The sequence below is a fragment of the Denticeps clupeoides genome, chromosome 15, assembly GCF_900700375.1.
Source record: "Denticeps clupeoides chromosome 15, fDenClu1.1, whole genome shotgun sequence".
Lineage (NCBI taxonomy): Eukaryota > Metazoa > Chordata > Actinopteri > Clupeiformes > Denticipitidae > Denticeps > Denticeps clupeoides.
In genome coordinates, this window is record NC_041721.1 from 9,392,966 (window position 1) to 9,419,405 (window position 26,440).

The following is a 26,440-nucleotide window of genomic DNA, read 5'->3' on the forward strand; positions in this document are numbered from 1 at the left end:
TAACTACTGGCTTCAAATTCATGTGGATGCTTGATCTGCCGTTTGTGTCAATGATAATGTAACTTCATTCTTACATTAGGACTTACATTAGTTATTGTCATAATAAAATTCAGGTATGTAGAGACACTTCTACAGACTGACTTCATGTGCAACAGAGGAGGCATTTTCTTGTCTTCCTAGATTGCCATCATGCAGTCATAGCAGGAACCTTACTGTAAAATTGGTGGTTCAAACCTTTTTAACTGTTCATGACAAATATTATGCAATACAAATATGCAATAAATGTATTGTCTATAGATACGAACACTGAGCCTGCTGTCCTGTATAGTGTGGTAGAAGTCCAGCCCCTGAAACTGGCCTTCAAAGAAGGTACCATCAAGCAGCATCAGACACCCAGATCCCATTTGAACATCACGTCATTGCGTTTGTTTTCATTTTACTTGTTTGAGCAGTGATGAAGGTCAGAGGGGAGCTGTGCTTCTTGGAGCTCACTGTCCTCCTGTTTCAGAGAGCTCTAAGAGAGAATCAGCAGCAACTTCTGCTGCAGTGGGAGCAGGATGTCTTCAGCTGGCTAAGCAGGTGTGTGCAGATGTTTGTTTGCTCTACAGTATTTATATAGTGTTGTAAAAGCAATTTGGACAATGGCAGGGGAAGTAAATGAGATTAACAAAAAAACAGGTCTGGTTCAAAAAATATTTACCATGTGGACTCTAACAGGCGAGATAAGAATCTGACTGGGGTTAAACTGACAAGGACTTCTAACAAAAAAGAGCTAAAAGAGTTCACCACATCTGTTATTGAGTACGACAATAAAAAGGTAAGCTTTGATTTTCCTGTAGATGCCTTTCATGTCTGGCTATTGAATTTGCAAAAAGTAAATCAATTAGGTGTAATTGATTTACTTGATTTTGCAGAGTCCAAAGGCCCAGACCTCAAAGACTAATGAGAAGAATCAGAAGAAGATTTTGTTGTCTGCTCTCAAGGAAGATGAGCCAACTAAAATGTACACCCATTAATTAATTTGTTTGTTTTTCATTCTTTTTACTGTCTGTGTATATATATTTATGGCAATATTACCATAAACTTTTTTTTTTATCAGAGAGCAAATGGCAGTGGATACACTGCTGTTCAAGTTGTTTCCATTGGTTCAGAAGTGGCGCCGCCGCCGTCATCCTAGGCAGGTCTGCGCCGACGAGTGCCATTGGCGCTGCCACCTCAACCTCAGTCTGGCCCACGCCCACCTAGGCCACCTATATCACAGTCTGCATTACAATCAAGACAACAGAACAGAGCTTTGGTACAGTCATTGAAGAGATTATACTCACCAGAGCTTTCTCGATTGATTGAATATGGCTTATATGCATTTTCATTATTACAATTCATACTGTCATATTACTTTGAGGTTTAAATTTTTCTTTAGGGTGCGGTTGGAACAGATAATGTGTATGCACAAAAACCACAGTGACAATACTAGCATTAAATGAAAAATATAGGCTTTAATACAAATTTCCCAAAAATAAAAATACAAAACTCTGCAAAAGTAAACTTTGGCCTTTAAGTTTTTAGAAATATTAGTATTTTAATATTTTTATAACTGAAAAACAACCAAATTTGCAATCAACAGTGAACTCTTAAATGTTGTCTTGTCATGTTTAAAATGTTGTTTAAAAGACGTGTAAAACATTGGCCCTGCTGGAAACTGAATTACTAATCTATGTCTGCTCCTGTTTGCAGCTACAACCAACTCCCATCATCTTTTTTCTCACTGAGTTGCACTGGTATCCTTTTGAAGTGGAAAACCATGCCCCAGTCTGGAAGATTCGCCAGCCTTCCAGCAGAAGCCCCAAAATATAGACCCCAGGCTAAATCCAATACTAAGATGAACAAGTCCAGCGAATACTTACAGAGTGAGTCACTCTACATCAAGCTGTATGTAACAACTTTGCTTTTCAAGGAACAATGTGTAAAAGTTTACACCCAAACCAATTGGGGGCACTATTTCACAAGAAAGGTATCTACATTTCTTATAAGAAAATGGCTTCTAAGCGTCTAATAAATAAATACTCCTGATTATCAACTGATTTTTTTCACCAACAACTTTTAAATCTAGCAGCAATTTATTTATTTGCACTTGTGCCTGTATATTCAATACAGGGTTGAGGGAGACACGCTGTTGTGTGTATTTGCCAGTACTTGAGATAGTTGATTAACATGCTAACTTCAGTAAATATGTCTCCTATGCAATAAATTTATGTTTTTGAGATGTTCAAACTGCTTTTTCATATTCATTTTTACATTCTTTTACTGTGTAAATAAAAAAATATATTAAAAAATTGTTCTTTAGATGGTAAAAGGAGCTATGAAGAGGGATCAGACACTGCAGAAACAGACAAGGCCACTGACCTAGAATCTCCACACATGCCGAGTCAATTCATGGAGCAGCCAGCAGATTCCCCCAGATCCCCTTCCTTGCCCCATCAGCACCTGGACATTCTGAACCTGGCTTTAGTGCACCTCAGGAGGGCTATGGTACAATTCAAGAAATCCCTAATTAATATCTATTATTCACAGTTTTTGAACATTTGTTCATTTTCCGAACCTGTTTGTGCACGTCAAGGTTTGTGGTATATGGACATGAAATTAACAAATAATCCTATTTCAATCAATTTTTCTGTGTATGCAATGTAATATAGTTGTGTTCTATTTGCAGGTGCTGGCCCATCGTATAGCTGACTGGTCATCTCTGGTATGTGTGTGCAGTGTTTTGTGGGACCAGTTCATTGTGGTAACTGGACTGATAGAGACAGGACAGGTAACAGATCTGAGTATGGAGCAGTTCTATAAAGTGATTACCCCTCTGCTGGTGCTAGCTGCAGACTTTCTGATGGACATGATGGACCATAAACAGGTCAGGATCCCAACTCATACCCTTCAGATTTAGAATTTCAAAAATAGTACTTAAAACATGTGTGCAGAGTTCAGTTATGTAATAATGGAAATTATGAATATGTGACATTAGAGAATGGAGAAATAATAGTACTAAAAGTCAGGGCATTTCACTTGCATCAGAATAAAGTAATTTGCAGTAAGTTTCTCAGGAAATTATGTTCAGGTAAAATGAACACTTTCGATATCACTATTTAGAGACCAATGGTAATCCTGAAAGTATTCACAGCACATCACTTTTTCCACATTTTGTTATGTTACAGCCTTTTTCCCAAATAGATTAAAAAAGTCTGTGATCAAGAGCGCTCTGGAGCAGGTTTTCATTCACGACATCTGTGTAAATTGCTGCAATCATCTTTTTACACTATCCTAACTAGTCTCCCAGTTCCTGCAGCTGAAAAACATCCCCACAGCATGATGCTGCCACTAACATGCTTTATTGTAGGTATAATATTGGCCTGGTGATGAGCAGTGCCTGATTTCCTCCAAACGTGATGCCTGGCATTTACACCAAAGACCAGAGTGTCCTTCAGAGAGTCCTTCAGGTGCCAGGCAGGCTGCCACGTGCCTTTTACTAAGGAGTGGCTTCCATTTAGGAACTCTACCATACAGGCCTGATTGAAGGATTGCTAAAGAGATGGTTGTCCTTGTAGAAGGTTCTCCTCTGTCAACAGAGGACCTCTGACAGAGTGACCAACTGCTTCTTGGTCACCTCCCTGACCAAGGCCCTTCTCCCCTAATCCTTCAGTTTAGGTGGCTGGCCAGGTCTTGGAAGAGTCCTGGGGGGGTTGAACTTCTTCTGCTTATGGACGATGGAGGCCACTGCACTCAGTGTGACATTCCAAAAAGTTATGCGCCGTGAATACTTTCCGGATGCACTATATGTGTCAGACTTTTTAAAATTAGCAATGCACAAAGGTCTAGTATTTACATCCTGTTGGTCTCTTTGAACACTGCAATATATCATTGGATTGTTCTTTATCACTGTTGAGTAGAGTTCCTCCTTTTCAAGCTGTCATATTTGGTCACTCATAAAAGAGGCCTGTAAAAAATGTTGCACCATTTGTGCTGATGTATTTGTGGTCAGTATTGTGAAAGTGTTTGCACTGTGCACATTTTTATCTTTGAAAAGATATTATGTGCTTAGTGTTCTACAGTCATTATAAGCCATTTATGTGTGTGTGTGTTAAGATTGAAATGTTGCCGAAATGAAAACGTACACATGCAATATGCAAGTATAATGTTTGTCAGGACTCATTGGGTCTGCACAAACAAAAGAGAAATAAAGTCAAACATGACTCAGAAGTCCTTTAATTTATATGGATTGAAGTAACCTGATTTTCTGTAACATTCCACAGCTGTGGAATGTCTATGTGGAGGAGGACACAGAACTGAAGTACAGCCTGCATTTCTCCACACCACTGGATGATGTAACACAGGTGGACCTACGGTGGCTCCGGAGCCTGACCCTGGACACACTGGAGCTGCTGCACTACCAGGCCAAATGGGAGACTCTGGTCCACTTGGCCCTAAAATACAACCACTACACGAGGTCTGTTGTACATGCAATAAAACATAACCATAAAATTACCATACCATACTTTTTTTCTTATAAGAATGTTTTATGATTATGTTGCATTGTGCACAGTGTATCCGGAAAGTATTCACAGTTTATCACTTTTAACACATGTTTTAATGTTACAGCCCTATTCCAAAAATCAGAATTCTACAAACAAAATTTGAAATCACATGTACATAAGTATTTACAGCCTTTGCCATGAAGCTCAAAATTGAGTTCAGGTGCATCCTGTTTCCCCTGATCATCCTTGAGATGTTTCTGCAGCTTAATTGCGGAAATTAACCATTGATTGGACATGATTTGGAAAGACACACACCTGTCTATATAAGGTCCCACCTTTGACAGTTCACGGCAGAGCACAAAACAAGCATGAAGTCAAAGGAATTGTCTGTAGACCTCTGGGACTGGATTGTCTCGATGCACAGATTTGGGGAAGGTTACAGAATAATTTCTGCTGCTTTGAAGGTTCCAGTGAGCACAGTGGCCTTCATCATCCGTAAGGACTCTTAGACTGTCTGACATCTGCAGATCTTCTGGATTCCCATGAGGGAAGATCAGATCTGTAGGTGTATGCTTTCATATTTTGGGGGCCATAATATGCTGATTTTGGTGCATTTCAGTAACAGTAAGCACTGTTTTTAAATCCACGTTATTAAATTCCCCTGCGATAATGAACACTGCATCAGGATACTGACTCTGTTGGCTGCTAATGCTGCTGTGTAATTGTCATAGAGCTGTGGTAGTATTAGCTGCTAGTGGCATGTAAACAATGGTGATCATCACCAGTGGTGGATGAAGTACACAAACAATGGACATGAGTGAAGGAGAGGTATCCAAGGTAAAAATTTTACTTGATGAAATTGTGAGTGAGCCGACTTCCTTGGACTAGAATCAGTACCGCACATGAATGATCTCAGGATGCTTTACTGTTAGCACTTCATCAGAGAAAATAACTTTACCCCATTCCTCAGCAGTCCAATCCCTGTACCTTTTTTCAGAATATCAGTCTGTCCTTGGTGTTTTTCTTGGAAAGAAGTGGCTTTTTTGCTGCACTTCATGATCAGCAAGAACCTCTATCCTTTGATTTCCTATGATCCGATAAATGGTTGATTTAGAACAGTGCTAACATGCAGTAGATATGTTTTTTGGGGATTAAGATCATTTTCATGGCAAAGAGGGACTTTGCAATTCATCACATCACTCTTCATAACATTCTGGAGCGTATGCAAATTAGAAGGATAAAAAACGGAAGCAGTTAACTTTGTGAAAACCAGTATTTGTGTCATTCTCAAAACTATGACATTCTCACATGCCACATGCATTGCATTTGCATTTGTAGCATTTTGCAGACTCCTTTATCCAGAGTGACCTCCTGGTTTCCTCCAACCTCCTGGTTCATGACCAGGCCAATACCATCTCTTGTTCACTTGTTCACACTATCTTGTTCAGTTTCTGCTAATTAAATGTGTGTTATAATGGTGTTATATATGGTGTTTATATATACATATATATATATATGTGTGTGTGTGTGTGTGTGTGTGTGTGTGTGTGTATATTTATAAAGTAATTCTAGTTTCATGTGATTATAGCCACAATAGTATGAATATGAGTCATGAAAACCAGAACAATTGGCAAGGAAGCACGAGCCATAGGTCCACAAAGAGGCAATGAGTGAAATGAATAGAATCAGAGGGTGTTGATGTGTCTGTAGGGAACGTTATACACATATGATCACTCCTCTGATGGTCCACGCCCAAAGAATGCTAGTGGAGAGGATCAAGTTTTGTGGTGGCCCACCAGTACCGCAGCCACATTTCCTCAGGACCAGAGAGATCACAAAGGACATTGTGAGCAAACCAGTGTTTTATCGTTGCTTTTAGCTTTAATGATTAAAGTTGTGCCAAACGTACAATTCACATGATTACACTTATGTATTAAATTTATATTTGTTTTTAGATCAGCTGTAGAAACTATGTGGGCAGGCAGCTGCTTTTAGGGTGGACCCCTGGCAGTAAGAGCTACGCCAGCACTTCAGAGCCCCTGCCACTTGCAGGTACAAGCAAATTATCCTCCTTATCCCAATTACATATTTAAATAAATGAAGAAAGGCCTGTTCTCTATCAAACATTCGCTCGGGATCTCTCTATGGGAAAGCCCTCGGTGTGTCAAATTGCTGAGCACCAATGACACCACGTCTGTCGCAGACAGACCAATGGCAGCTGCCCACCAGGAGCCCCAGCTCACCTATATCAGCTGCTGCCACTGGAATGGCTTTCTTGCACTCTTCCACATGAAGATTGGTAGAATTTCATCAGCACTTGAATTGTAGCTGCCTCAGAATGCAGACTCGTTTTCCTTGAGGTACTGGGGCTTCCTTTCTCCATTCATTCCATGAATCAATATTTGCGGACAGGGAGATGACGGACATTGTGGAGGAAGACAAGAACCACTTGCTCCGTGACTGTATGAAAGAGGACAATGAGTGCGCCATTTTCCTGGATACACAGCCCCCCAGGGGCCTTCAGTCTGGTCAAGGTTTGTAAACAAGCGGCGGCCAGACTGGGCATTGACTTGCGTGTCCCCCAGGATGTCCTCGAGAGGGACTTTTAGACAGAAAGAGACTTCCTTCTTGTTGTGGTGGCTGCGTCTGTGCCAGTCCTAGGATAAACCTTTTTCCGATAAACCAACCAGGTACCCTTCAATGGTAACTCTGTTTTGGACATTGGCGGCATGGAGAACCTCCACAGTCAAGACCTCCGTGGCTCATCACCTTCACCCGACCAGGAGAGCTGCTTTCTCCTCTGCAGGACTATCGATCCTAGGTAAATTGGAGAGTTTCACAGCCTTCATTTACCAGAAGATTTTTAAATCATCTGAGCATTCCAGCAGAGCACTTAATGTGATCTTGCTCCAGACAGTGCACCAAGCGAGGAGCTAGGAAAGCAGCTGGACTTTGGAAACCCCAATCCAGCGACCTGAATCTGCGCACTTCATGAGGCACCATTCAGATCTGCGGCCGTACTATGGGTCTGGCTGTCGCGGGTGAGAAATCGCTGTGGCTGAACTTATCCAGCCTCAGTAACCGGGAGACGGTGGATCCTCTCAATGCCCTGGTGGATTGGAAGAACCTGTTTGGCCCAGTAGTGGAAGCAATGTGACAATGGTGTGACCTCCAGAAGAAAGACTTCAGGTCACCTGATAAGCTCAACACCGGGCCACAACAGGGGGTGAAGCAGTCATATGCGACACCGGCACTGCCCACCTCACCCCCCAGCGGTAAAAAGCACCGGCAGATCTAGAATATTCATTTCCCTCGTCACAGGGACTCCTTTGACTAACGTCTCACTCACTCCCCTGCCACGCGATCTGCGATCGGTCAAGCCAAGGGCGTTCCTATAGTGAGATACCTCACTCATGTTATCAGAGAACCGGGGTTACGTTGGGTAACCTAACGTTTTTTTTCTCTTTGGAGACAAGGTGCTGTTCCAGGTGTGTATGTTTGAGTGCATGTGTGATCAGATTTTTGTTTTGTCTTCAGAGCGTCAGAGGGCTATGTGTCTGGTGTGTGTGCCACTGGATGTTGAGGACACCCTACAGTGTTTCAGAGAGGTGCAACACAAGACCCAGCATGCAACCTGCTCCTTCCAGCACAGTCGCACACTGCTCCTGCAGTTTCTGGCTCATAATCAGCATTGTGAGTCTACTGATAAACTGCACATTAAACATTAAAGGGTCCTGCTAATGTTTGTTTTTAAGTGAAGTATATGTGTCATTGTCACATCCTCGTCTAGGGGTGTAGAGGAACGTGAAACAGATGGGTTTGAAAAAGGGACACATGAAGACTAACAAAAATGCATTTATTTATAGTGAAGCTATATACAAGTAACCAACAAGACAGTCACCACAAATAAACACACAATACAGAGACCTAACAAAGGGAGGGAGGTATTAGGTGACAACTAACAATCACACAGGCAAAAAATTATACACAAAGCAACCTTAACAAAACTACACTACCAAAAACAGTCTGAGGTCTCCTTTTTAAAACTTGTGGCAGCCAATCATTCTGCAGCAAGCGAAGCCAGTTGGTAGGAAGCTCCTCCCACTACAGCAACCTAAAAGAGACAGACAGTCACACTCAAAAGCCAATAGAGACACACACAAAGGTGTATACGACCAGATGTATGTTATTTTGCATATTTTGCTTGTAGACATTGGGCAGTCTTTCTATAAGAAGAGGGATGGTCAGGCTCTGGATAAAGTGGAACTCAATGTTGTAGCCAGCACTGTGGCCTCCATTAATCCACCTGATCTGAGCACAGAAGACTTCAGCTCTCAGGCCTCTATTTACAGCTGCCCCTTACCTCCATCCCAGCTGACGACAGTGCTGTCGTCCTACCTTAGAGCTATCGGTAAGAAAACACACCCTATAATGATGTTGCAAGTTTCTGTGGTGTAATGGTACAGAAACAGACCTTGTTTAAACGGGGCAGTGGTGGCCTAGTGGTTAAGGAAGCGGCCCCGTAATCAGAAGGTTGCTGGTTCGAATCCCGATCTGCCAAGGTACCACTGAGGTGCCACTGAGCAAAGCACCGTCCCCACACACTGCTCTCCGGGCGCCTGTCATGGCTGCCCACTGCTCACTCAGGGTGATGGGTTAAATGCAGAGGACAAATTTCACTGTGTGAACTGTGTGCTGTGCTGCTGTGTATCATGTGTGACAATCACTTCACTTTCTATAATGTTACTGGCTTGACCAGTTATGAAACTGCAGTATACATTAGATATGGTATGTCATTGTAATAGGCATTATAATTAAGAATTATATGTTGTCTTTGCTCTAAAGACGGCCTTACAAGCAAGCATCACTCCCTCGGGGTCTTGGCCCAACACGACTTGGGGAACTTACATTTTTATAATGGAAATTTAAGGTATTTTATTTTAACTCACAGATTTTTTAGCAATTATTTTTTAGAGACAATTCCAATTGTGTGGAAGCAAATATACAGACTCACTGAATAGCATGTACTGTTTGTATGACTTTTAAAATATTTTACTGACAAATTATTATTAAATGTTCTTGTGGTTTCAGAGCCGCGCACTCATGCTGGAATAAGGCCCTAGGCTGTGCCCTGCAAATCTCAGAAATGTCAGACCCATGGGATAGCCTTTCCTGCCGATCTCCAGAGGAGATCCTAAAGCATGCTGGGATATGGGGTTGCCTTCAGGCAGCTGTGCTTATGACCAAAATTGCCCAGTGAGGCTTTCATTTGTGCAATTTGCTAATGAAAAGCATTTAATGATCTGTAACACTAATTTGACGTTATGTTGGTATTTTCTTAGATTATGTCAATATTATAAATGTTTTGCTTTTGCAGATACATCCTCACATCAGATATCGGACAGCGCACCAAATGCTGTCTGCTTGCGGCACATTTGTTCAAGGTAAATCTGTTCTAACATGTTTTTGCCATTATCGCGCCAATCCTTGACTATACTGGTGGATAAGGGCGGTATAGAAATAACAAAAAACATCCCAAAACATACAGGTCTCTCTTATAAAAGGATATTTCTTCAGTTTGGAGCAGTAGTTGCCCACTAATTTCTGGAGAATTGAGATTGGTTTCACAAAGACTAGAGCTTAGGTATAAGAAAAAGTCTGACTTCAGGAAATAACATTTAGCAAGACTGCTGTAGAATGGAAGACATTTTGGCAACCATGTTAAACTCTGCTCTGTTTACGCTTTGTACAGATTTAAGTTATTCAAATGACCTGTCATGATATGTCTGTTTTCTAGTGTTTGTTGGCAGCCTCCATGCCACACCCTAAAGATGACATTTCTTACATCTCCTACACTCTGGACTCGGATGTTGTTCCAGGACTGGATCTCTTCTCTGAGCCCCATCGTGGGGACATCGGCTCTACTGTTTCCAGTATCACTTTCCTCTCCCATTGGCTCTACAGCACAGGGCACCTCATCACGGTAAAAACATAACAGACACACACATTAACCCCTAACCTTTGGCTGCTCCCATTACTAGTCGCCACAGTGGATCAACCAATTCACATTCACATGGCAAAAGTTTAGTGGCGGATTCCTTTTTCAATAAAACCCTCCTCATTTACCTGGGCTTGGGACCGTCACCAAGAAATACATTGTCATGTGAATTGGATTAGACTCACACATAAATAATGTCCAGAAAAACAATGCATCTGTCTTTCTGCTCTGAGATGTCCTTTTGGTCTCTCATAGATGCAGCCTGTCCTTTGCCTTTACCTGTACATGGTGGACAAAGTATGCAGAGACACACCGCGAACCATCAAATGCAGGATTCTGAAGGTGTGTGACTGACATTAGTAGCCATTAGCAGTGTGTGGCTGTGTTCAATTAGTCTTTTGTATGGCCTTATATCATGTCACATTATTATCTATTATCTATGATAAACATATTTAATATGTCCAACCAAGTGGACTTTGTCACCTGAATTACATGATTGTCATTTATGATTGTTCATTGTGATAGACAGCAGCACAGCACACGGTGCACACAGTGACATGTGTCCTCTGCATTTAACCCATTACCCTTAGTGAGCAGTGGGCAGGTTGAACCGGCAACCTTCTGATTACGGGGCCACTTCCGGGAAGCTGGTTTGAATCATCGCTCACCAAGGGTGATGGGTTAAATGCAGAGTCAAAGTCATTTTTATTGTCATCTTACTATATACACGTACACTAGATTGCAGAGATTCACAGTGTGCAAAAGGACGTGGAATAACACACAACATAAAAACATGACAAAGGACATTGAGCATTGAGCTGTAAAATAGTGCAGGTCGAGACAAACTGGACAGATCTGTGCCTTTTCATTTTGTGGACACATTTTGTTGTACATTTTGTTGACAATGACACTTTACTTTCATTTGATGCAAACCCTTGTTCCTTAACTCAGTATCGAAAACAGCTGTCTTGAATTGCTGATTCTAGGTTCGGTCCCTTGCGGAGCTGGGCATGTTCCAACAAGCAGTGAGAGAGATGAATCGCCTCATCAATGCAGAGGACCTTCCCCGGCCATATGGCTCCAACCACAATGCAGAGAGAACCATGGTAAACCTTCCCACACACAAAATATGCTTGAATTTGATTGATTTCATTTGATAATTAGGGTGGTAGTAGCCTAGTGGGTAACACACTCGCCTATGAACCAGAAGACCCGGGTTCGAATCCCACTTACCATATAAACAATGTATTGGGCTAATTGAGCAGTTGTTCTCATTACTGTTACTGGTTTTTACAGGAAATTACAGAGTTTTGTGACAGAAAGAAAATTACGGATTCTGCCAACCTGCAGGTGAAAATGTTTTGTGTTTTCTTCATTTGACCATTCCTATGTAAGGATTGCCCTTCAGTGTCTTTCAGTAAATCCTTCATATTCATTTCCCAACCTGTGCGTCCCTATGCAGTCTCTTGAAGATCTGGTCAAAAGGAAGGTGACATCAGATATCAGAGTACTGTATGGCCCCAAGTTGTGTTTGAGGCTTCTTCTGGCTCAAGCACAGCTCATTTTAGCCCTGTGTAAGACAGTCCACAACCTGCCAGATTCTCTGGAACCAGGTACCACTGCATATCAGAGGAGAGGCCATAAAGCTACAGAGATGATCCAGATTATTTGTGTTCACCTCATCACAACGTGTATGTGTGTGTGTTCATTTTACTATGTCTAGAACCCACTGAACCCACTGATGTTCAGGACAGTGAAATGAGCAGAAGGTCTACCTCCCCAGATCTTCTTTTTGACCCTCAGAAGCAGTTCACACCTGGCAGAGTCAAGGTGCATGTGACTTTTTGTACTGATCTATGAGGTCAGAATTCAAATATTTAGTTAATACAGTGTGAAAATTTTTCACATTGCTGGATGAGTTTGTAAAACCTCCTCACATGGTCATGAAACATTGTGCAGACAACAATAGTAAAGACAGCAAGTATCCAAGATTATATCATTTATTTTCCAGGAACAGATTGAAAGGTGTGAATTTCATTTAAATGATGTTCCTGCATATATGCGTATTTGTGTGTGTGTGTTAATCTTGCAGGCTTTGCTTCTGAGTGAAGTTAGCAGTATGATCGCTCTTCATCTCCCTTCCAATCACGCACATATAAAGGACCCTGAGGAACTTGAGCTCTCAGTAGACACCATAATGCTACTGTCTGCAGTCTACCTAGAGCAAGGCAAAACTGCTGGCAGGTAAAGAACCACTAATCATTTTCTCCTGTACCTTTTTCCCCTTTTGTCCCAAATAAATCAATACATTTTTGGGAGTGTCTGTGATTTATGATTTGTATCCCTACAGTATAGAACTGGTGATTTGTGCAATGAGACTGCTGGACTCTGCCATGCTGAAAAGCAACCCATCTTGCACTACGACCGCACAACCCCCAGAGCCCTCACGCTCCACAGTCAAACTTAAGAAGGTGCTCATCGAGGGGGTTTCATAAGTTCTTAAAATATTTAAACTACCAGTGATATAATGATATAGTTATCTATTTTATATTCCATATTCAAACATTCAAACTATGTGGGTAGTTATATACAAATAAAGGTTAAATTCACCCTAAAATAACTAAGGAAAAAGAAATAAGTAATAAGACTGAGACTGTGAATCTAATTAATTAATATTTTATTAATACTCAAAAATTGAATGCATTTTGAGTGGTCTTTGTATACATTTTGTGTGTTATATATATGTCTGTTTTTATAATTTGCTACTGATGTCTGTTTGTGTTTGTGACAGTGTCACCAAGAAAGAATATCCAAGGCAGACTGGCCTCTTAAGGAAAATTTAACTGACTTCCCTCAAGGAGAGGAGGCCAGAGAAAGGATGAATTTGTCTCTATGGTTGAACTGCAGGCTGGCACTGGTGCAAAGCCTGGTGACTCACTTCCCTGTCACTTCCATCATGCCCAGTGAGCTAAATATCTTTTTATTCTTTCACATAAATATATACTATTCTGGCCCAAATATTGTCAAGTGATATGATCTTACAGTTGTAGTAGTCTAAAACAGTAAACAGTACTGGTAAATGCCACTAAAAGCATTTGCTACTTAAAGCATTTGTGTTTTTCTCAGTTAAAGTGTAAAAAAAGCAATTGCTGTGTGACTTGTTGTAGGTAAGCAGAGTAACCTGATGGCAAGTAAATGCCTAGCAGAAGGTCTGCAAGAGGCTGAGGCTCTGAAGGACCGGGACACACAGGCTCTGCTTTTGCTGCAGGGGGTCATTCTGGACACACTGCAGGGCCAACCCAGAGAAAGCAGGGACAAACTGCTGCAGGTTTACAATTACGGCATTTATCAGACACCCTTATCCAAAGCGACTTACAATCAGTAGTTACAATGTTAGTAAGTTGGATTTGTACCTGGGCCTTCTGGTTTATATGTGAGTCTATTAACCACTAGGGTACTACCACCCTTCAACTTCATTTGCACCTTTTTTAGGGCAATGGTGGCCTAGTGGTTAAGATAGCGTCCTTGTAATCAGAAGGTTGCAGGTTCAAATCCCGATCTGCGAAGGTGCCACTGATCAATGTCCCCACACACGGCGCCTGTCATGGCTGCTCACTGCTCACTAAGGGGGATGGTTAAAAGCAGAGGACACATTTCGTTATGTCACCATGTGCTGTGCTGCAGTGTGAAGTGAAAGTGAAGCACAGCACATGGTGCACACAATGAAATTTGTCCTCTGCTTTGTGTTTCACAATGACAGTAACTTTACTTTCACTTTTCATTTTCATTAATGAACAGTTTTGTGCACTCAGGCCATGGCCACCACAACAATTTTTGTGTGTGTGTGTGTTTAGGAAGCCGTGACTCTGCTGTCTGGACACAGAAATCGGTCTCTTCGTTCTGACCTTGTTTTGGCCAAAGCCACACTAATGCTTTGTAATCTTAGAAACTCAAGGGACCAGAGCCTCCTGGTGTTCAATCAGAAACTTCTGAAGAAGCAGGTGATACTTCAGTTCATCAATATTCTCTGAATAGATCAACAGCTCACATAGCCCATGAGTTGTTTTCCTTTTACTTTCTCCCTCTCAGCTCTTTGCCCTGGGTGAGTCTATAGATCTGGAAGAGGGTGGTACAGTACTGATACCCTCAAGTCCAGGATTTCAGAATATATATCACCCACAGCTTCTTCTGCTGGCCAAAACCACCATGAGCTTGGGTAAGTTGTCAAAACATTTTTTGTATTGATCAGGTTTGCATATAATCAAATAGTATTACATTCACAACCAACAGGTGTCTGTGTGGCCGTAAAGACCATAACTGACCATTCAGAGGAGGGCGCTGAATTAGATCAGCCTTTGCTTTTGGCTCACAGGGTGTTGGACTCTGCCCTGCAACTCACTCAGGCTGCAGCTAATGGAGATTCTCAACTGGAGGCAGACATTTACTACTGTATGGGTAAGGAGATGACAGTGGATTTGGGGGAGTGTTTTTATGTTCAATTCATTTAAAGATAACTTTATCTTCTTAAATGTATATAGGTATGGTAGAAAAACATCTGGTCTCCCTTGGAGGCCTCCAGCCACATTCAGTGGCCCAGACCTTTATGAGGAGCATCACCGTCTGTACAACCCATAACCTCAATTTACTGTGAGTGCAATATTTTGAGACAAGGCAAATCATAAAAAATCCTAAAAATATACAGTACAGGCCAAAACCTTCGACACACCTTCTTGTTCTATGTGTTTTCTTAATTTTCATGACCATTTAAGTTGGTAGATTCTCACTGAAGGCATCAAAACTATGAATAAACACTATGAATGGAGTTATGTACTTAAAAAAAACAGTCACCGGACCTGAACCCAGTCGAGATGGTTTGGGGTGAGCTGGACCGCAAAGTGGCCAACAAGTGCTAAACACCTCTGGGAACCTCTGGGAACTCCTTCAAGACTGTTGGAAAACCCTTTCAGGTGACGACCTCTTGAAGCTCATCGAGAGAATGCCTAGAGTGTGCAAAGCAGTAATCAGAGTAAAGGGCGGCTATTTTGAAGAAACTAGAATATAAAACATGTTTCCAGTTATTTCACCTTTTATTGTTAAGTACACAACTCCACATGTGTTAATTCATAGTTTTGATGCCTTGAACGAGAAGGTGTGTCCAAACTTTTGGCCTGTACTGTATATCTGTCCATTTGGGATCAGATTACTCTCTTCCTTGTGATGGTTGTGGTGCAGTTTACCTAAAAATGTAAATTTCCAGGCAGGTCCGTCGCTGCTACTTGGAGATGGCATTACTTTTCCTGCAGCAGTGGCAGCGCAGCTATCCTGGAGCACAAAACCAACTCACTTCAACACCCAATGGACAAAATGTGTGTTTTGTGGCATTATTTTCATGTTCAGATATGAGTTACTGTATTTCTTATGCCTTATATTTGTAATTTGTTCAGAATGGAAGTCTTACAGAGGAGGTATGTCAGTTGCTCAGCTGGCTCTGTGTGAGAACAGCCAAAGAGGTGAGGAATCAAACTGAGGAACACACACACACACACACACATATACACATATAAAGTCGCTTGTGTTATTGAACTCTGTGTTGCTACTGAAAAATATTTGATGCAAAAATTACCTAAATGTCCATTCATATTGTGTTGATTCTGAAAATTTGGTTCACTTTTACAGATAGCAGAGGCTAATGCCAACTGTTCCCATCTGCTTGATGCCATGAATTCCTCCCATGAGCATATTTCTTCAATAGCCCTAAAATCTCTGCCTCTTTTTGTCACATGTGAGTTGGCTTTACCCAGTGGTGATTTCTGACTAAATCACCAAACCTCTTGCATGCATTTATTTATGTCTGCAATATTTGCATTTGGGTGTGTATGTTTGTTTTAAAAGCTGGCATGAATTCAGAGTCACCCCTGAGCCTTGGCCTGTCCACTGAGCCTGGCCTGAGCAGTGGCACAAGCAGAGAGCTTATCTGGGCAGACCTGTCTCACTACTACACCCACCTAACCAACCTCCTTAACATTTCGCTGCGCTCAGGTAAACCTGGTTTAAATGTATATGTTATATTGCTGAGATAATAAATACTGTGTTTACATGCAAATGGTCTGTGTGTGTCTCAGTTGGACCGGAGTGTTTGGATGGGTTGGTTTCTCTTTTGGAGGACAGTACTATATCGCTAAGGCTGGTTCATCTACAGACTTTCTTCTCCTCCTTTCTGCCTTCTTACAAAGAAAGCTGCCTCTCCCTTCAGCTTCCAATTAGTGTAATACAGCAGCCAAACTTCATCCAGGTCTGTACACAGTTGTTGCACACACAAGTACACACATCCAAATTTGGCAATGTCTCCAGTTATACCTGAATGCGACAATACATTCAAATAAATAAAGTAGAAATTATTTTATAGCATTGGCTTCTGAAGTATGAACCATAGGCTGGATACTGCTTGTCATTCAATTTTTGTCCCCTATTTGTTCTCAGGATATTTGTAATATGTGTGATGGCCACTGGTGTTAGATTTGGTGCTGTGTCCAGTTTGAACTGTTCATGTTCTCAGCAGCAGGGGCATTTTTTTTCTATAAAAGTACTTTAATTTTGTTGGTGATGAGTTTTGCAGTGGAGTTTCAGACTAGTGTGTGCAGTAGATACTGTATGTCCCACCCTTAAGTGTCTGTTTTTTCCAGAGCAAGCAGGCAAATATTGAAATGTACCCCTGGGCTGCTGCAAAAGCAGGACAATTGTGCATCCAATGGCATCAGCAGTCATTGGAAAAGACAGAAAACAACCAGAAGGTATGCCCATCTTATTAGGAAAAAGAGCCGCACCAACAGAACTATTAAGAGTGTCAAAAATAAAAATAACATCCAAGCCAGCACTGACAAAGACAACTGAACTGTATTCAATGTCGGTCCTGTGTTTTTTTTTTCTCTTCAGCAGATATTGTTGTTCTACGCTTTCAACAAAACAACAGATGCTGTTACAGTGGCCGACCTGCAGGTGGGACAGTATGTGGTTTCCTTGTACAGGTTAGTTTTTCTTCTGCTGTGGCACATCACATGGGATGCTAATACTTTTTATGCATCATGATTGTACATAATAAAAATTAGGGATAAGAAAATGATATAAAGTATTAATATCACAAACAGATGGGTGTAAGGACCATAGCTGGCCATACAGAGGAGGGTGCTAACTAGAAAAACATCCGAGACTTTAAAGCCTATTGTGAATTTCAATAAAGAATTAGTTTATTGTTGTTGCTAAAGAAACATTGTGTAAATTGTCAGTGCACGTCTAATATCTCACAGGATCTGTGGATCACAGAAGCCCGTTCCTGATGTCCCTGTGCCTGGAGTTTATACCACAAGGCTAATTTCTTGCTGATAGTAGTTTATTTAATTAATGAGTTGCATGTTCTTACTGCTGTAGAGGTAAAAAGTAGGTTCACATATCCATTTTTCTTTAAGTTCCTAGTCATTGATTGTGGGTTGAATTGTACCCAGGTACATCAAAGACTCCACTGTAGATACATTTTGGTTGGTGGTTTTTAGATACAGGTTTCCACGTAACTGACAAATATGAAGAAAAACATGACATATATATTACTATGAATTTTAGGCTTAATGGAGTCCATGACCAGCTCCACAGGGCTTGCATGAGTCTGAACCGGCCAACTCCTCCCCCACAAACCTCTACAGCCAGCCTTAAGCCAAGACTCAGCGAGACCCCTGACAAAGGAACACACTCTGAACCACAGCAACAGGTTTCCGGAGACACACATGGAAACATCCCACACTTCCTGTGCACATATTTCTTAACACACAATGTCATCACACTTTTGAAAGCTCAGACTTACAGAATTGCACAACAGCAGTTGAGAACAGAATTTGAACAGCAGTGCAGATGTCTTGTGTCTGTGTATCAGGTGCAGTTGGAGGAGAGTTGCTGTTTTGAGATCAGGAACCTGCTGGTGCAACCCCAATGCCAGTCGACTTGCCCCAGTGAGGTCAGCCTCACTCACCTTTATATTCCAGTAACATTCATGCAGTGATTTAAAAAATGTATAATGTAAGAGAGCAAGACCTTTCATAACTGAGGTGATCAGTTTAATGTCCGTTTGTCCTATAGGTACCCTTCGAAGTTAACCTGCAGACACTACAGGATCTGGAGCGCTGTTTCAATCCCTCCAGAGGAGCCACGTTGGAGGAGGAGGCTTTGGTCACATGGATACTGTCCCTCCTCCAACCTATGAAGCAGTAGCATTCAGCAAAACAACCTGTTTAGACCAAACTTGGGAGTTTGGTCTGAGATTAACTCTGATGTTAATCTTAATCTGTGAAACTGTCCCAAAACATTTCGATTGAACATGCAGTTCTGCAAAATATTTTAAAACACATTTCATTTTGAGAATAAAGGTAATCTTTATTGCATCATATTGGCCCTTCACATGATGTGAAAGCCCTTCACATACAATAGGAATGGATCTGGCCCTTGGGTGCTATGTTCTGGAATGAGTCAGTCCACCTCCCCCACATATCACAATATCACAACCATCATATGATTCTGTGTTTTGTTGTTTTTTTTTATCATCTGAAAACATGCAACTTAAAAACATAGTTGTACTGCTGAGGGAGTTATGGTGGCATAAAACAAAAAAAATTTAACAAACTCAGCCAAGGGGAGAGAATAATAAGGATGCATAAAAGAGGTAGGACAAAAAATATGACCAAAAACAAGTTTCAGAACAGGTACTGATTCCAAAGTCCGTAACTTCAAGTTCTACCAGACACACACACTGATAATTTAAAAAGTTTTCCTCCAAGCCTTCCCACCGGAACACCCGCCACCTCCACGTTCCAGTGCTCTCTAGTCCCTCTCTCTCCGCCAGGTCCCAGTAGCTGCTGTGCATCTAACGCTTCGACAGTTCGTTGGATAACCAGTCCAGCCCTTCATATAGACCCGTGCCCTGGGTCGCACAGGTTGCCTGGACGTGCCACTGTAAAGCCGGAGCAATGAGACAATTAGACATCTAATGATGGTTCTGAACTAAATGAGATAATTGAGAGGTAATAACGGTTTATACATTGTGGAAAAGCGGTTTCGAACAGTTAATAAGAGGAACCGCAAACATTAATGTGAAAATCATTCATGATGTATAAAGGCACTTGGGATGCAACAGCACAATCTTTTTTACTGTGATTATTTGTGGGGTTTTTTTATTCACAATTCAGTCCGTGTTGCATTTTACAAGGCAGTATTTAGACTAGTCACTTCTAAAATTTTACCATTGCACATTCAAATAATAAAAAAACAAATACATTACTTTTTAACTCTACTGTAATTCAGCCATCACTACTTTTTTTTTTTTTTATAAACTACGTTGACCGACCCTGTTCAGTACAGTTTGCTTTAAGAAGTGTATGTACTCACAGTTCTAGAACGCAGGGTCTGTAGACCCAGTTTGTCTGTCAGGTCACTCACTGCCATGGCATTGGGAAGGTCCTGTTTGTTAGCAAACACCAGCAGGACGGCATCCCTCAGCTCATCCTCCTGCAGCTACGAAGACAAATCCGGACAAGTCCGCCAATCAGAAATCACCAACCCAACGCTTACTACTACAGCTGCCACTGCTACAACCCTCTTTTTATTTGTACACACTTATACAAGAACACAGTTGGGTGGTGACATTTTTAACAGGTGAGCCGCCTACCATTTTGGACAACTCCTCAGCGGATTCTGCAACTCTCTCTCGGTCATTGCTGTCCACCACGAAGATAAGACCCTGGAAAGAGACAAAGAAGGAGCCTCGTTGTGAGCACAGCACGGGAGAAGCTGTCGGGAACACAGCCGAAGGCGTGACACATGGATGAAAGAGAAGCCATACCTGTGTGTTCTGAAAGTAATGTCTCCAGAGCGGCCGAATTTTGTCTTGGCCGCCCACATCCCATACAGTGAAACAAATATTCTTGTACTCCACGGTCTCCACATTAAAGCCTGTCCGACATGACACAGGGATCTCAAAACTTCACAGAAACAATCTTCTAACAACACCGACAAGATTCAAAGAGTACATGTTTGACTCAGTCATTACAGATAGGCCGTAATAGTAAGATAATACTGTATAATTCATTATCGATAGGGTTGAAAGATGTGGTTATAGAGGACTCAGTCTTACCAATAGTAGGAATGGTGGTTACGATCTCCCCCAGCTTCAGCTTGTAGAGAATGGTGGTTTTGCCAGCAGCATCTAAACCAACTGTGGAGGTGAGAACGCGATAAATTAAAAAAAAAGAATCACACGACTCCCTACAAAATCCGAGTTGGTAACTTGGTGTAAGAACATCTGGAGTAACCTCAGAGGACACAAAGGGAATAAAAGTGCAGGTTTGGGTCTTCCATGAACATTGGGAACATGTTAATCCATTCCTGGCGCAGAGTTCACAGAGACCAAATACAGTCGATTATAAACTTTGGACAAAAACCTAGTTCCGTCCTATAAACAATACTCGCATAGAACCGAGATCCTTTTTGTGGGGACGTGGGGGGTGTTGTCGTCCACAGACTGACAGAAAAAAAACGAAACACAAAAAAGGAATTAAACGCGACGCATTTAGTCGACGGGAGACCAGAGGAAGTCCCCTCACGGTCCCATTCAAACCAAGACCGGTTCCGAAACCGCCTGAAGCCTGGTCGACGACTACAAGCCCACCCATCACCGCCCCGGCCTGACCCACCGAACTTAAACCTGGAGAACGCGGCGGGGCATCCAGCACCCTCCCGCCGACGCCGATCAGGCCACTCACCCATCAATATCCTCATCTGCTTCTTGCCGAAGAGCTTCGAAAACAGCGACGAGATCGTGAGGCCCATGGCTGCTCGGAAGTCCACTGAGGGCGGAGGGAACGCGAGTCCAGCGAGGCGCTCGGAGGGCCTGTAATCCGGTCGCCTGTAAACCGCACCGAATGCGCCGCCTCCTCGGATGCCACGTCCAGGCCAACGCGGAAGAAATGACGTCATCCAGGGAGAAAAAAAAACTTTATTTATAAAACTCGCCTTGACGACGCGTCGTTATCGTGGCGAGAAAGGGTGAAAAAAAAAAAACACATTCTGTTTCATATGATGATGAGCTTGTTTGGTGTTCTTATACTGCACACCCGGTGATAAATTAGACAAAGATGCACGAAACTTGCAGCATTGACAGGGATGTGGACTTGGAAAACAAGATTGAATAAAGACACATTTAGAATATTTTATTCTACACTATATACACGCGACTAATGACGGTATGATTTTGAATTAGTGTTAAGGTGCAACGGTATTTCCGGTGCAATTTTCTAGGTGTAAATTTGATAGGGGTGTCTGAAATGTTAGATTGAACATTACTAGACAGTAAGAATGTTTAAAATATTTTTATGGCGCGTTTCCAAACGAGAAAAAGTGTTGCACGATATTCCGGAAGACACGTGACTAACGGCGGACGTCGTCGTTGTAAGGTCTCATGGACGTTCCTCGCCTCTCTAGCAATATTTCTGCGGACGTCGTGAAAAACCGCGAGCCTGTGCGACGCCAGCGCTGTCAACCGGAGTGTCTACGCCTTTGTGTGAATCCGCCAAAGCCGACTGACCTTCCGTCAGTCGACCTTCCCAACATGGCGGCCTCCTCACCCAGCAACTTGACGCCAGACAGGAAGCAGGAAGAGCGTCCCCGACACGTAACAACGCTGCTGCTGTTTTGGACGATTCTCCTTAGCACAGTACGTAAAACAACCGTGTGAAAGTGCTGACGCAGGGGTGAAACGGCCCTGGCGTCGCTCGCTGTGCGTGGCTCGCGGTTACGAATGTTTTAGCGGAGCAGTGAGTTCACGGCGGTGCGCTGGGTTGTCCGCTAGCATGTTCTGCGCATTGAAAGTGTGCTTACAGTCGACCACTTGGCGCTGTGTAATCGTGATAAATACGTTGTCTCCTGATTACTGTTGCTGCGGCCGTCGGCTCAGCGTTTACGTCTCATAATGTCTGCTTTTTCATCTACAGACCATGAGGTGTTTTTGATCAACCTGCTCGGCAAGCATGGAGAAGTTTGGTATGAGCTTTGGGGGTGGTCCCGGTAAAAAAGAACTGCTGGACACCATAGAGGCACAGAAGAAGCAATTGGTGCAGTACCAAACCCGGTTCAAGGATGTGGTCAGGGCCTACAAGAGCCTCTTGAAAGAAAAGGAAGCTCTTGAGGCCAGTTTGAAGGTCCTTACTGTGTCTCAGGAAGTGGACTTAGGACAGTACAGTGATGGTCCACCCTCAGATCGTGGAGTTACTAGAGCCTTTGTGGAGGGCTCTTGTTTGACCTCTGACCTAGTGGATGACCACAGCTCCCTCCACAGCGAAGACAGCCTGGACACAGCGGTTTCAGCTGAAACGGCCACCAGTGTGGCCAGTGGTAGCACCAAAGGAGACCTAGGGGAAGAGGACCAATCTGGTTCCGGAGGAGATGTTGTATCAGGACACACAGCACCCACATCAACCCAAAGATCAGATGAGACCAGTGGCTCAGAAAGTGGAATCAGTTCCACTAGCAGTGGGGGCCCGGACCAGCCATCACACTCCCCTGCCGAACCAGATCGACGTCTTCAGCAACTGAAGGCCCAGCTCACCACCCTCACCAGCTCGCTGGCCACCGTCACCCAGGAGAAGTCTCGAATGGAAGCCTCCTTCCAGGCAGATAAGCGCAAGATGAAGCAGGAGATGGATGAGCTGCAGACCAAGATGGAGGAGATGCAACAGCAGCATGAGGCTGAGATGACTGCACTACAGGTAGACATCCCCTGCATGATCCATTAACTAATCTGCTGGAATAGTCTTATCAAAGTATAGTTCATCTGAATGTTTTAACCATTTTCTATTCAAACTTTGTGAAAAAAGTTAGAACAAAACAACGTGCAGACATTTTTTCGGTCACATCAGAGTAGGGGTGGGAATCTCAGCAAAGTTCTTAACACAAAGGATATTGATAAATTTCCCATGATAAAGATGGTGTCAGAATGCAGACAAGTCAGCATTGCTCGAGTACCATTTTAAATTCGAAAGCAGAACATAGTCATTAATAAACTGCATATTTGAAAGAACACAGAAATGTGAGTAAGTGCTCTCCGGTAGTTCTATAAATTGAGGTCCCACTCATACATTATACAATGGTCAGCACAATGCAAAAATTAAATAATAAACTTAAAAATAAACTTAATTTAAAAAAATTATTAAATGTCAGCACATTATGAAGTTGATTTATTTTTTTTTTTTATTACTTTTTACACATTGGAACCGCCCCCATGTTTCAAGTAATAAAGTAGTAATATCATCTGCTAGAATGCTAACATATTCTACTTATAATATATAGCATACGCTGTCATTTTCAACTGTCACCTTTGGCTTGCTCACTAGGGGCCTTGAGCACTATTCAAACATTAGGCACTTTGTGTATACAGTGTACATTATAAAAAGTGACGTATAAATCAAATTTGGTTGAATGATATGTCCATCCTGTTCTGCAGGAGCAACTGGCTGAGAGCAAGGCCCGGGTGATCACCCAGCAGCACGAGCGCGAGCAGGAGCAGGGAGACCATGCTCTAATGCTCCGAGAGCTCCAGAAGCTTCTGAAAGAGGAACGAGACCGCCGCCAGGATGCAGAGCTCAAGCTGGAAGACACCCGCGAGACCCTCGCAGAAACCATGCAGGCCGCGGACCGGGGACTGGATTTTGAGGCCAAGCTGAAGGAAGCGATTCAAGAAAGGGAGGAAATGAGAAGGACCATTCGTGCAGCCGAGTTGGAGAGGAACAAGCCGGACCCACGTGTGGAGGAGCTGCTGTGTGAGGCTGAAGCGCTGAAGATACATTTCCAGCAGCAGCTGCAGCATGAGATTGGGAAGGTCAGACTCCCCAGTATAAATGAAGTGTGACATGCACTACTTTTGGACATTTTTTTTAACACGATCATTCAAATATAAAATACTGATCCTGGGTCCTCCCTCTTCCTTTTCTGTCCCCATAATTAATGGTTGGTTTGTAGGTAGATGACCGCTAGACCAGTGACCCGCCATTCATGTTTGAAATGATGTTTTTCAGGCGTCGCAGGCAGACAAGCGCCTCCGAGAGCAGGCCCAGCTGGATGAGGGGCGCGTAGCCAGTTTGGAACAGCGGGTCTCGGAGCTGTCGGACCTGCTGGGAGCTGCGGAGAAGGTGAGACAGAAGGACCAGCAGAACATCCAGATGCTGCGAGAGCGCATTCTTCAGCTGGACACTGAGAACAAGACCCTGGCCATCGCTGCTTCCAGCAGGGTCACTGACTCTGACCTCAACATTGATGAAGCAGACCTGGATGTGAATGACCTAAAAGAGAAGTTGGAGAGGGTGAAGAAGCTCCTCAAACTGGCAGGACAGAGGAGGTCCCAGGACAGTCCCCTGGAGATAGATAAACTTGGAGATGAGGAAGAGATGGTTGATGGTGAGATAGTCCAGTACTATAAGCAGCAGCTGCACCAGGTCAAGGAAGAGTTTGAACGTTACAAAGTTCGAGCTCAGGTGGTGCTGAAGAACAAGAACACCAAAGATGGCAACCAGGCCAAGGAACTGGAAGAGACCCGAGAGCAGTTGGCTGAACTAAAGGAAAAGTACATCAACCTCCGTATCCATATGGACGAGATGGTGACCAAGCACAAACAGGACCTGGATGAGCACCAGCAGGGAGTGAGTGCACTGCAGCTGGCCAAAAAACAAGAGCTGGAGAGACAGGAGGCCCAGCACAGAGAGAACTTCCTCCGTCTGGAGGAGGAGCTGCACAAGCAGCGCAATCGCACCATGGCTCTCCTCACTGAGAAAGACCAAGAGCTTGAGAGGCTTCGAGCTGCAAATTATGGTGTCAGCGAACGGCTGGTAGATGCTTCGGTGGTAGATGGTGATGCACAATTAGCTGAAGACTCAGCTCAGGGAGAAAATGACTTTATTAGCCACGCCCTGAATCTAGCAGGGCCCAACGAGCACACGCTGCTGCTGCTGTATGCCGAACAACTTGCAAGGAAGGACGCGGAGAACCGAGATCTCCGCAAACAGAAACACAGCTTGGAGCAAGATCTTCACCAGCTACAGGAGAAGCTGATCGCAAACGGTGAAAGGCATGAGGAGGAGGCAGCAGAGCTCAGGGCCCAGCTGGACAAACGGTTGCGCGACCAGGGCCGCGATGGCGCCAACCTCGAGTACCTGAAGAACGTCATCTACAAGTATCTCACTCTCCAGGACACCAGAGGGCGCCAGCAGACCCTTACTGCTATACTGACTATCCTGCACTTCAGCCCTCAGGAGAAGCAGGCTGTAGTGAAGCACCAGGCCCCGAGCTGGTGGGCAGCCGGGATGAGGTAATGGCAGAAATGAAGCCAGGACCAGGAGAACAGTGGAAACTTACTTTTTCTTTCTCCTAAAGTATATTGTTGTATTTTTTTTTATCACATGCAGTTTCTCTAATATTCATAAGTGATCCACTTATTCATTAAGAATATTTCTGCCTCTGTGATATTTTTGGTTGTATTATTTAGCATTACAAGGAAGATGGGTTATTTATTTGATGTCATAAAGCTGGCTCAGAAAATAATGAGTATTTTCAGGTGTGTACTGTAGTTACATTTTATTGTTTTGACTGTACATAATTGTACTAAAATGCTTGTATGAACCAAGACATAACTTTACACTATGTGTTCAATAACTGCACAATTTTTATAGTGAGATTTAGCTGGATGGATATATAATGGACATGATATTTTGATTCATTCATATACTATATGAATAAACTATTTTTGCTCCTTTTTCTTTGACTAAATTATTTTCCTCCTCTGACTGTCTATGGAGACGTTTGCCAAGGGTTGCCAGGTCCTCTTATTACAAGT

General features: G+C 42.9%; 3 protein-coding genes across 11 annotated transcripts in view; 2 read left to right on the forward strand and 1 right to left on the reverse strand.

Annotated features, from left to right (window-relative positions):
* Positions 1–18,950, forward strand: part of cfap54 (cilia and flagella associated 54) — a 30,665-nt gene extending 11,715 nt beyond the window's left edge. For 3 of the 8 annotated variants that reach the window (XM_028955494.1, XM_028955495.1, XM_028955498.1), the window contains 39 exons: positions 298–369; positions 453–579; positions 718–817; positions 915–1,003; positions 1,100–1,297; positions 1,735–1,907; positions 2,345–2,529; positions 2,711–2,908; positions 4,305–4,498; positions 6,237–6,372; positions 6,482–6,578; positions 8,064–8,219; positions 8,737–8,937; positions 9,372–9,456; positions 9,618–9,782; positions 9,904–9,970; positions 10,324–10,509; positions 10,780–10,866; positions 11,511–11,630; positions 11,821–11,874; positions 11,987–12,137; positions 12,248–12,354; positions 12,617–12,768; positions 12,875–12,995; positions 13,316–13,487; positions 13,692–13,852; positions 14,379–14,525; positions 14,614–14,740; positions 14,815–14,979; positions 15,063–15,171; positions 15,782–15,890; positions 15,969–16,034; positions 16,201–16,306; positions 16,417–16,563; positions 16,647–16,816; positions 17,208–17,315; positions 17,458–17,549; positions 18,139–18,526; positions 18,649–18,950. In XM_028955494.1, the coding sequence (XP_028811327.1) occupies positions 298–369; positions 453–579; positions 718–817; positions 915–1,003; positions 1,100–1,297; positions 1,735–1,907; positions 2,345–2,529; positions 2,711–2,908; positions 4,305–4,498; positions 6,237–6,372; positions 6,482–6,578; positions 8,064–8,219; positions 8,737–8,937; positions 9,372–9,456; positions 9,618–9,782; positions 9,904–9,970; positions 10,324–10,509; positions 10,780–10,866; positions 11,511–11,630; positions 11,821–11,874; positions 11,987–12,137; positions 12,248–12,354; positions 12,617–12,768; positions 12,875–12,995; positions 13,316–13,487; positions 13,692–13,852; positions 14,379–14,525; positions 14,614–14,740; positions 14,815–14,979; positions 15,063–15,171; positions 15,782–15,890; positions 15,969–16,034; positions 16,201–16,306; positions 16,417–16,563; positions 16,647–16,816; positions 17,208–17,315; positions 17,458–17,549; positions 18,139–18,526; positions 18,649–18,780 (5,420 nt within the window). In that variant the 3' untranslated portion in view covers positions 18,781–18,950. Of the gene's footprint in view, positions 1–297; positions 370–452; positions 580–717; positions 818–914; positions 1,004–1,099; positions 1,298–1,734; positions 1,908–2,344; positions 2,530–2,710; positions 2,909–4,304; positions 4,499–6,236; positions 6,373–6,481; positions 6,579–8,063; positions 8,220–8,736; positions 8,938–9,371; positions 9,457–9,617; positions 9,783–9,903; positions 9,971–10,323; positions 10,510–10,779; positions 10,867–11,510; positions 11,631–11,820; positions 11,875–11,986; positions 12,138–12,247; positions 12,355–12,616; positions 12,769–12,874; positions 12,996–13,315; positions 13,488–13,691; positions 13,853–14,378; positions 14,526–14,613; positions 14,741–14,814; positions 14,980–15,062; positions 15,172–15,781; positions 15,891–15,968; positions 16,035–16,200; positions 16,307–16,416; positions 16,564–16,646; positions 16,817–17,207; positions 17,316–17,457; positions 17,550–18,138; positions 18,527–18,648 lie in introns of those variants that run through there. The other 5 variants (XR_003742599.1, XM_028955497.1, XM_028955496.1 and 2 more) reach the window with 5 other exon arrangements.
* On the reverse strand, positions 18,922–21,508 carry LOC114765342 (ADP-ribosylation factor 4). Its single transcript, XM_028955505.1, has 6 exons — positions 21,324–21,508; positions 20,696–20,776; positions 20,405–20,514; positions 20,231–20,302; positions 19,951–20,076; positions 18,922–19,516 (listed from the first exon to the last, which is right to left on the reverse strand). The coding sequence occupies exons 1-6, from the start codon at positions 21,388–21,390 to the stop codon at positions 19,430–19,432; spliced, it is 543 nt and encodes a 180-aa protein (XP_028811338.1). The 5' UTR covers positions 21,391–21,508; the 3' UTR covers positions 18,922–19,429.
* Positions 21,509–22,006: 498 nt separating this feature from the next.
* On the forward strand, positions 22,007–26,301 carry gcc1 (GRIP and coiled-coil domain containing 1). 2 transcript variants are annotated; one of them, XM_028955499.1, is made up of 4 exons: positions 22,007–22,273; positions 22,551–23,324; positions 24,059–24,433; positions 24,630–26,301. In XM_028955499.1, exons 2-4 carry the CDS (start codon positions 22,587–22,589, stop codon positions 25,917–25,919), a joined length of 2,403 nt encoding a protein of 800 aa, XP_028811332.1. In that variant the 5' UTR covers positions 22,007–22,273; positions 22,551–22,586; the 3' UTR covers positions 25,920–26,301. The 2 variants fall into 2 exon arrangements, with proteins under 2 accessions (XP_028811332.1, XP_028811333.1); XM_028955500.1 differs by having other exon boundaries at positions 22,270–22,373.
* The last annotated feature ends 139 nt before the right edge of the window (positions 26,302–26,440 follow it).

Excerpts from the sequence above, each read along its gene's own strand:
- LOC114765342 (XM_028955505.1), bottom strand. The coding sequence starts at position 21,390 with ATGGGCCTCACGATCTCGTCGCTGTTTTCGAAGCTCTTCGGCAAGAAG. Across the intron at positions 20,303-20,404 it reads ATTACTTTCAGAACACACAG|GGTCTTATCTTCGTGGTGGA; the intron begins GTATGGCTTCTC and ends GTCTCTTTCCAG. Across the intron at positions 20,077-20,230 it reads CTGAGGAGTTGTCCAAAATG|CTGCAGGAGGATGAGCTGAG; the intron begins GTAGGCGGCTCA and ends TTGTCTTCGTAG.
- gcc1 (XM_028955499.1), top strand. The coding sequence starts at position 22,587 with ATGGAGAAGTTTGGTATGAGCTTTGGGGGTGGTCCCGGTAAAAAAGAA. Across the intron at positions 23,325-24,058 it reads CTGAGATGACTGCACTACAG|GAGCAACTGGCTGAGAGCAA; the intron begins GTAGACATCCCC and ends CCTGTTCTGCAG. Across the intron at positions 24,434-24,629 it reads TGCAGCATGAGATTGGGAAG|GCGTCGCAGGCAGACAAGCG; the intron begins GTCAGACTCCCC and ends GATGTTTTTCAG.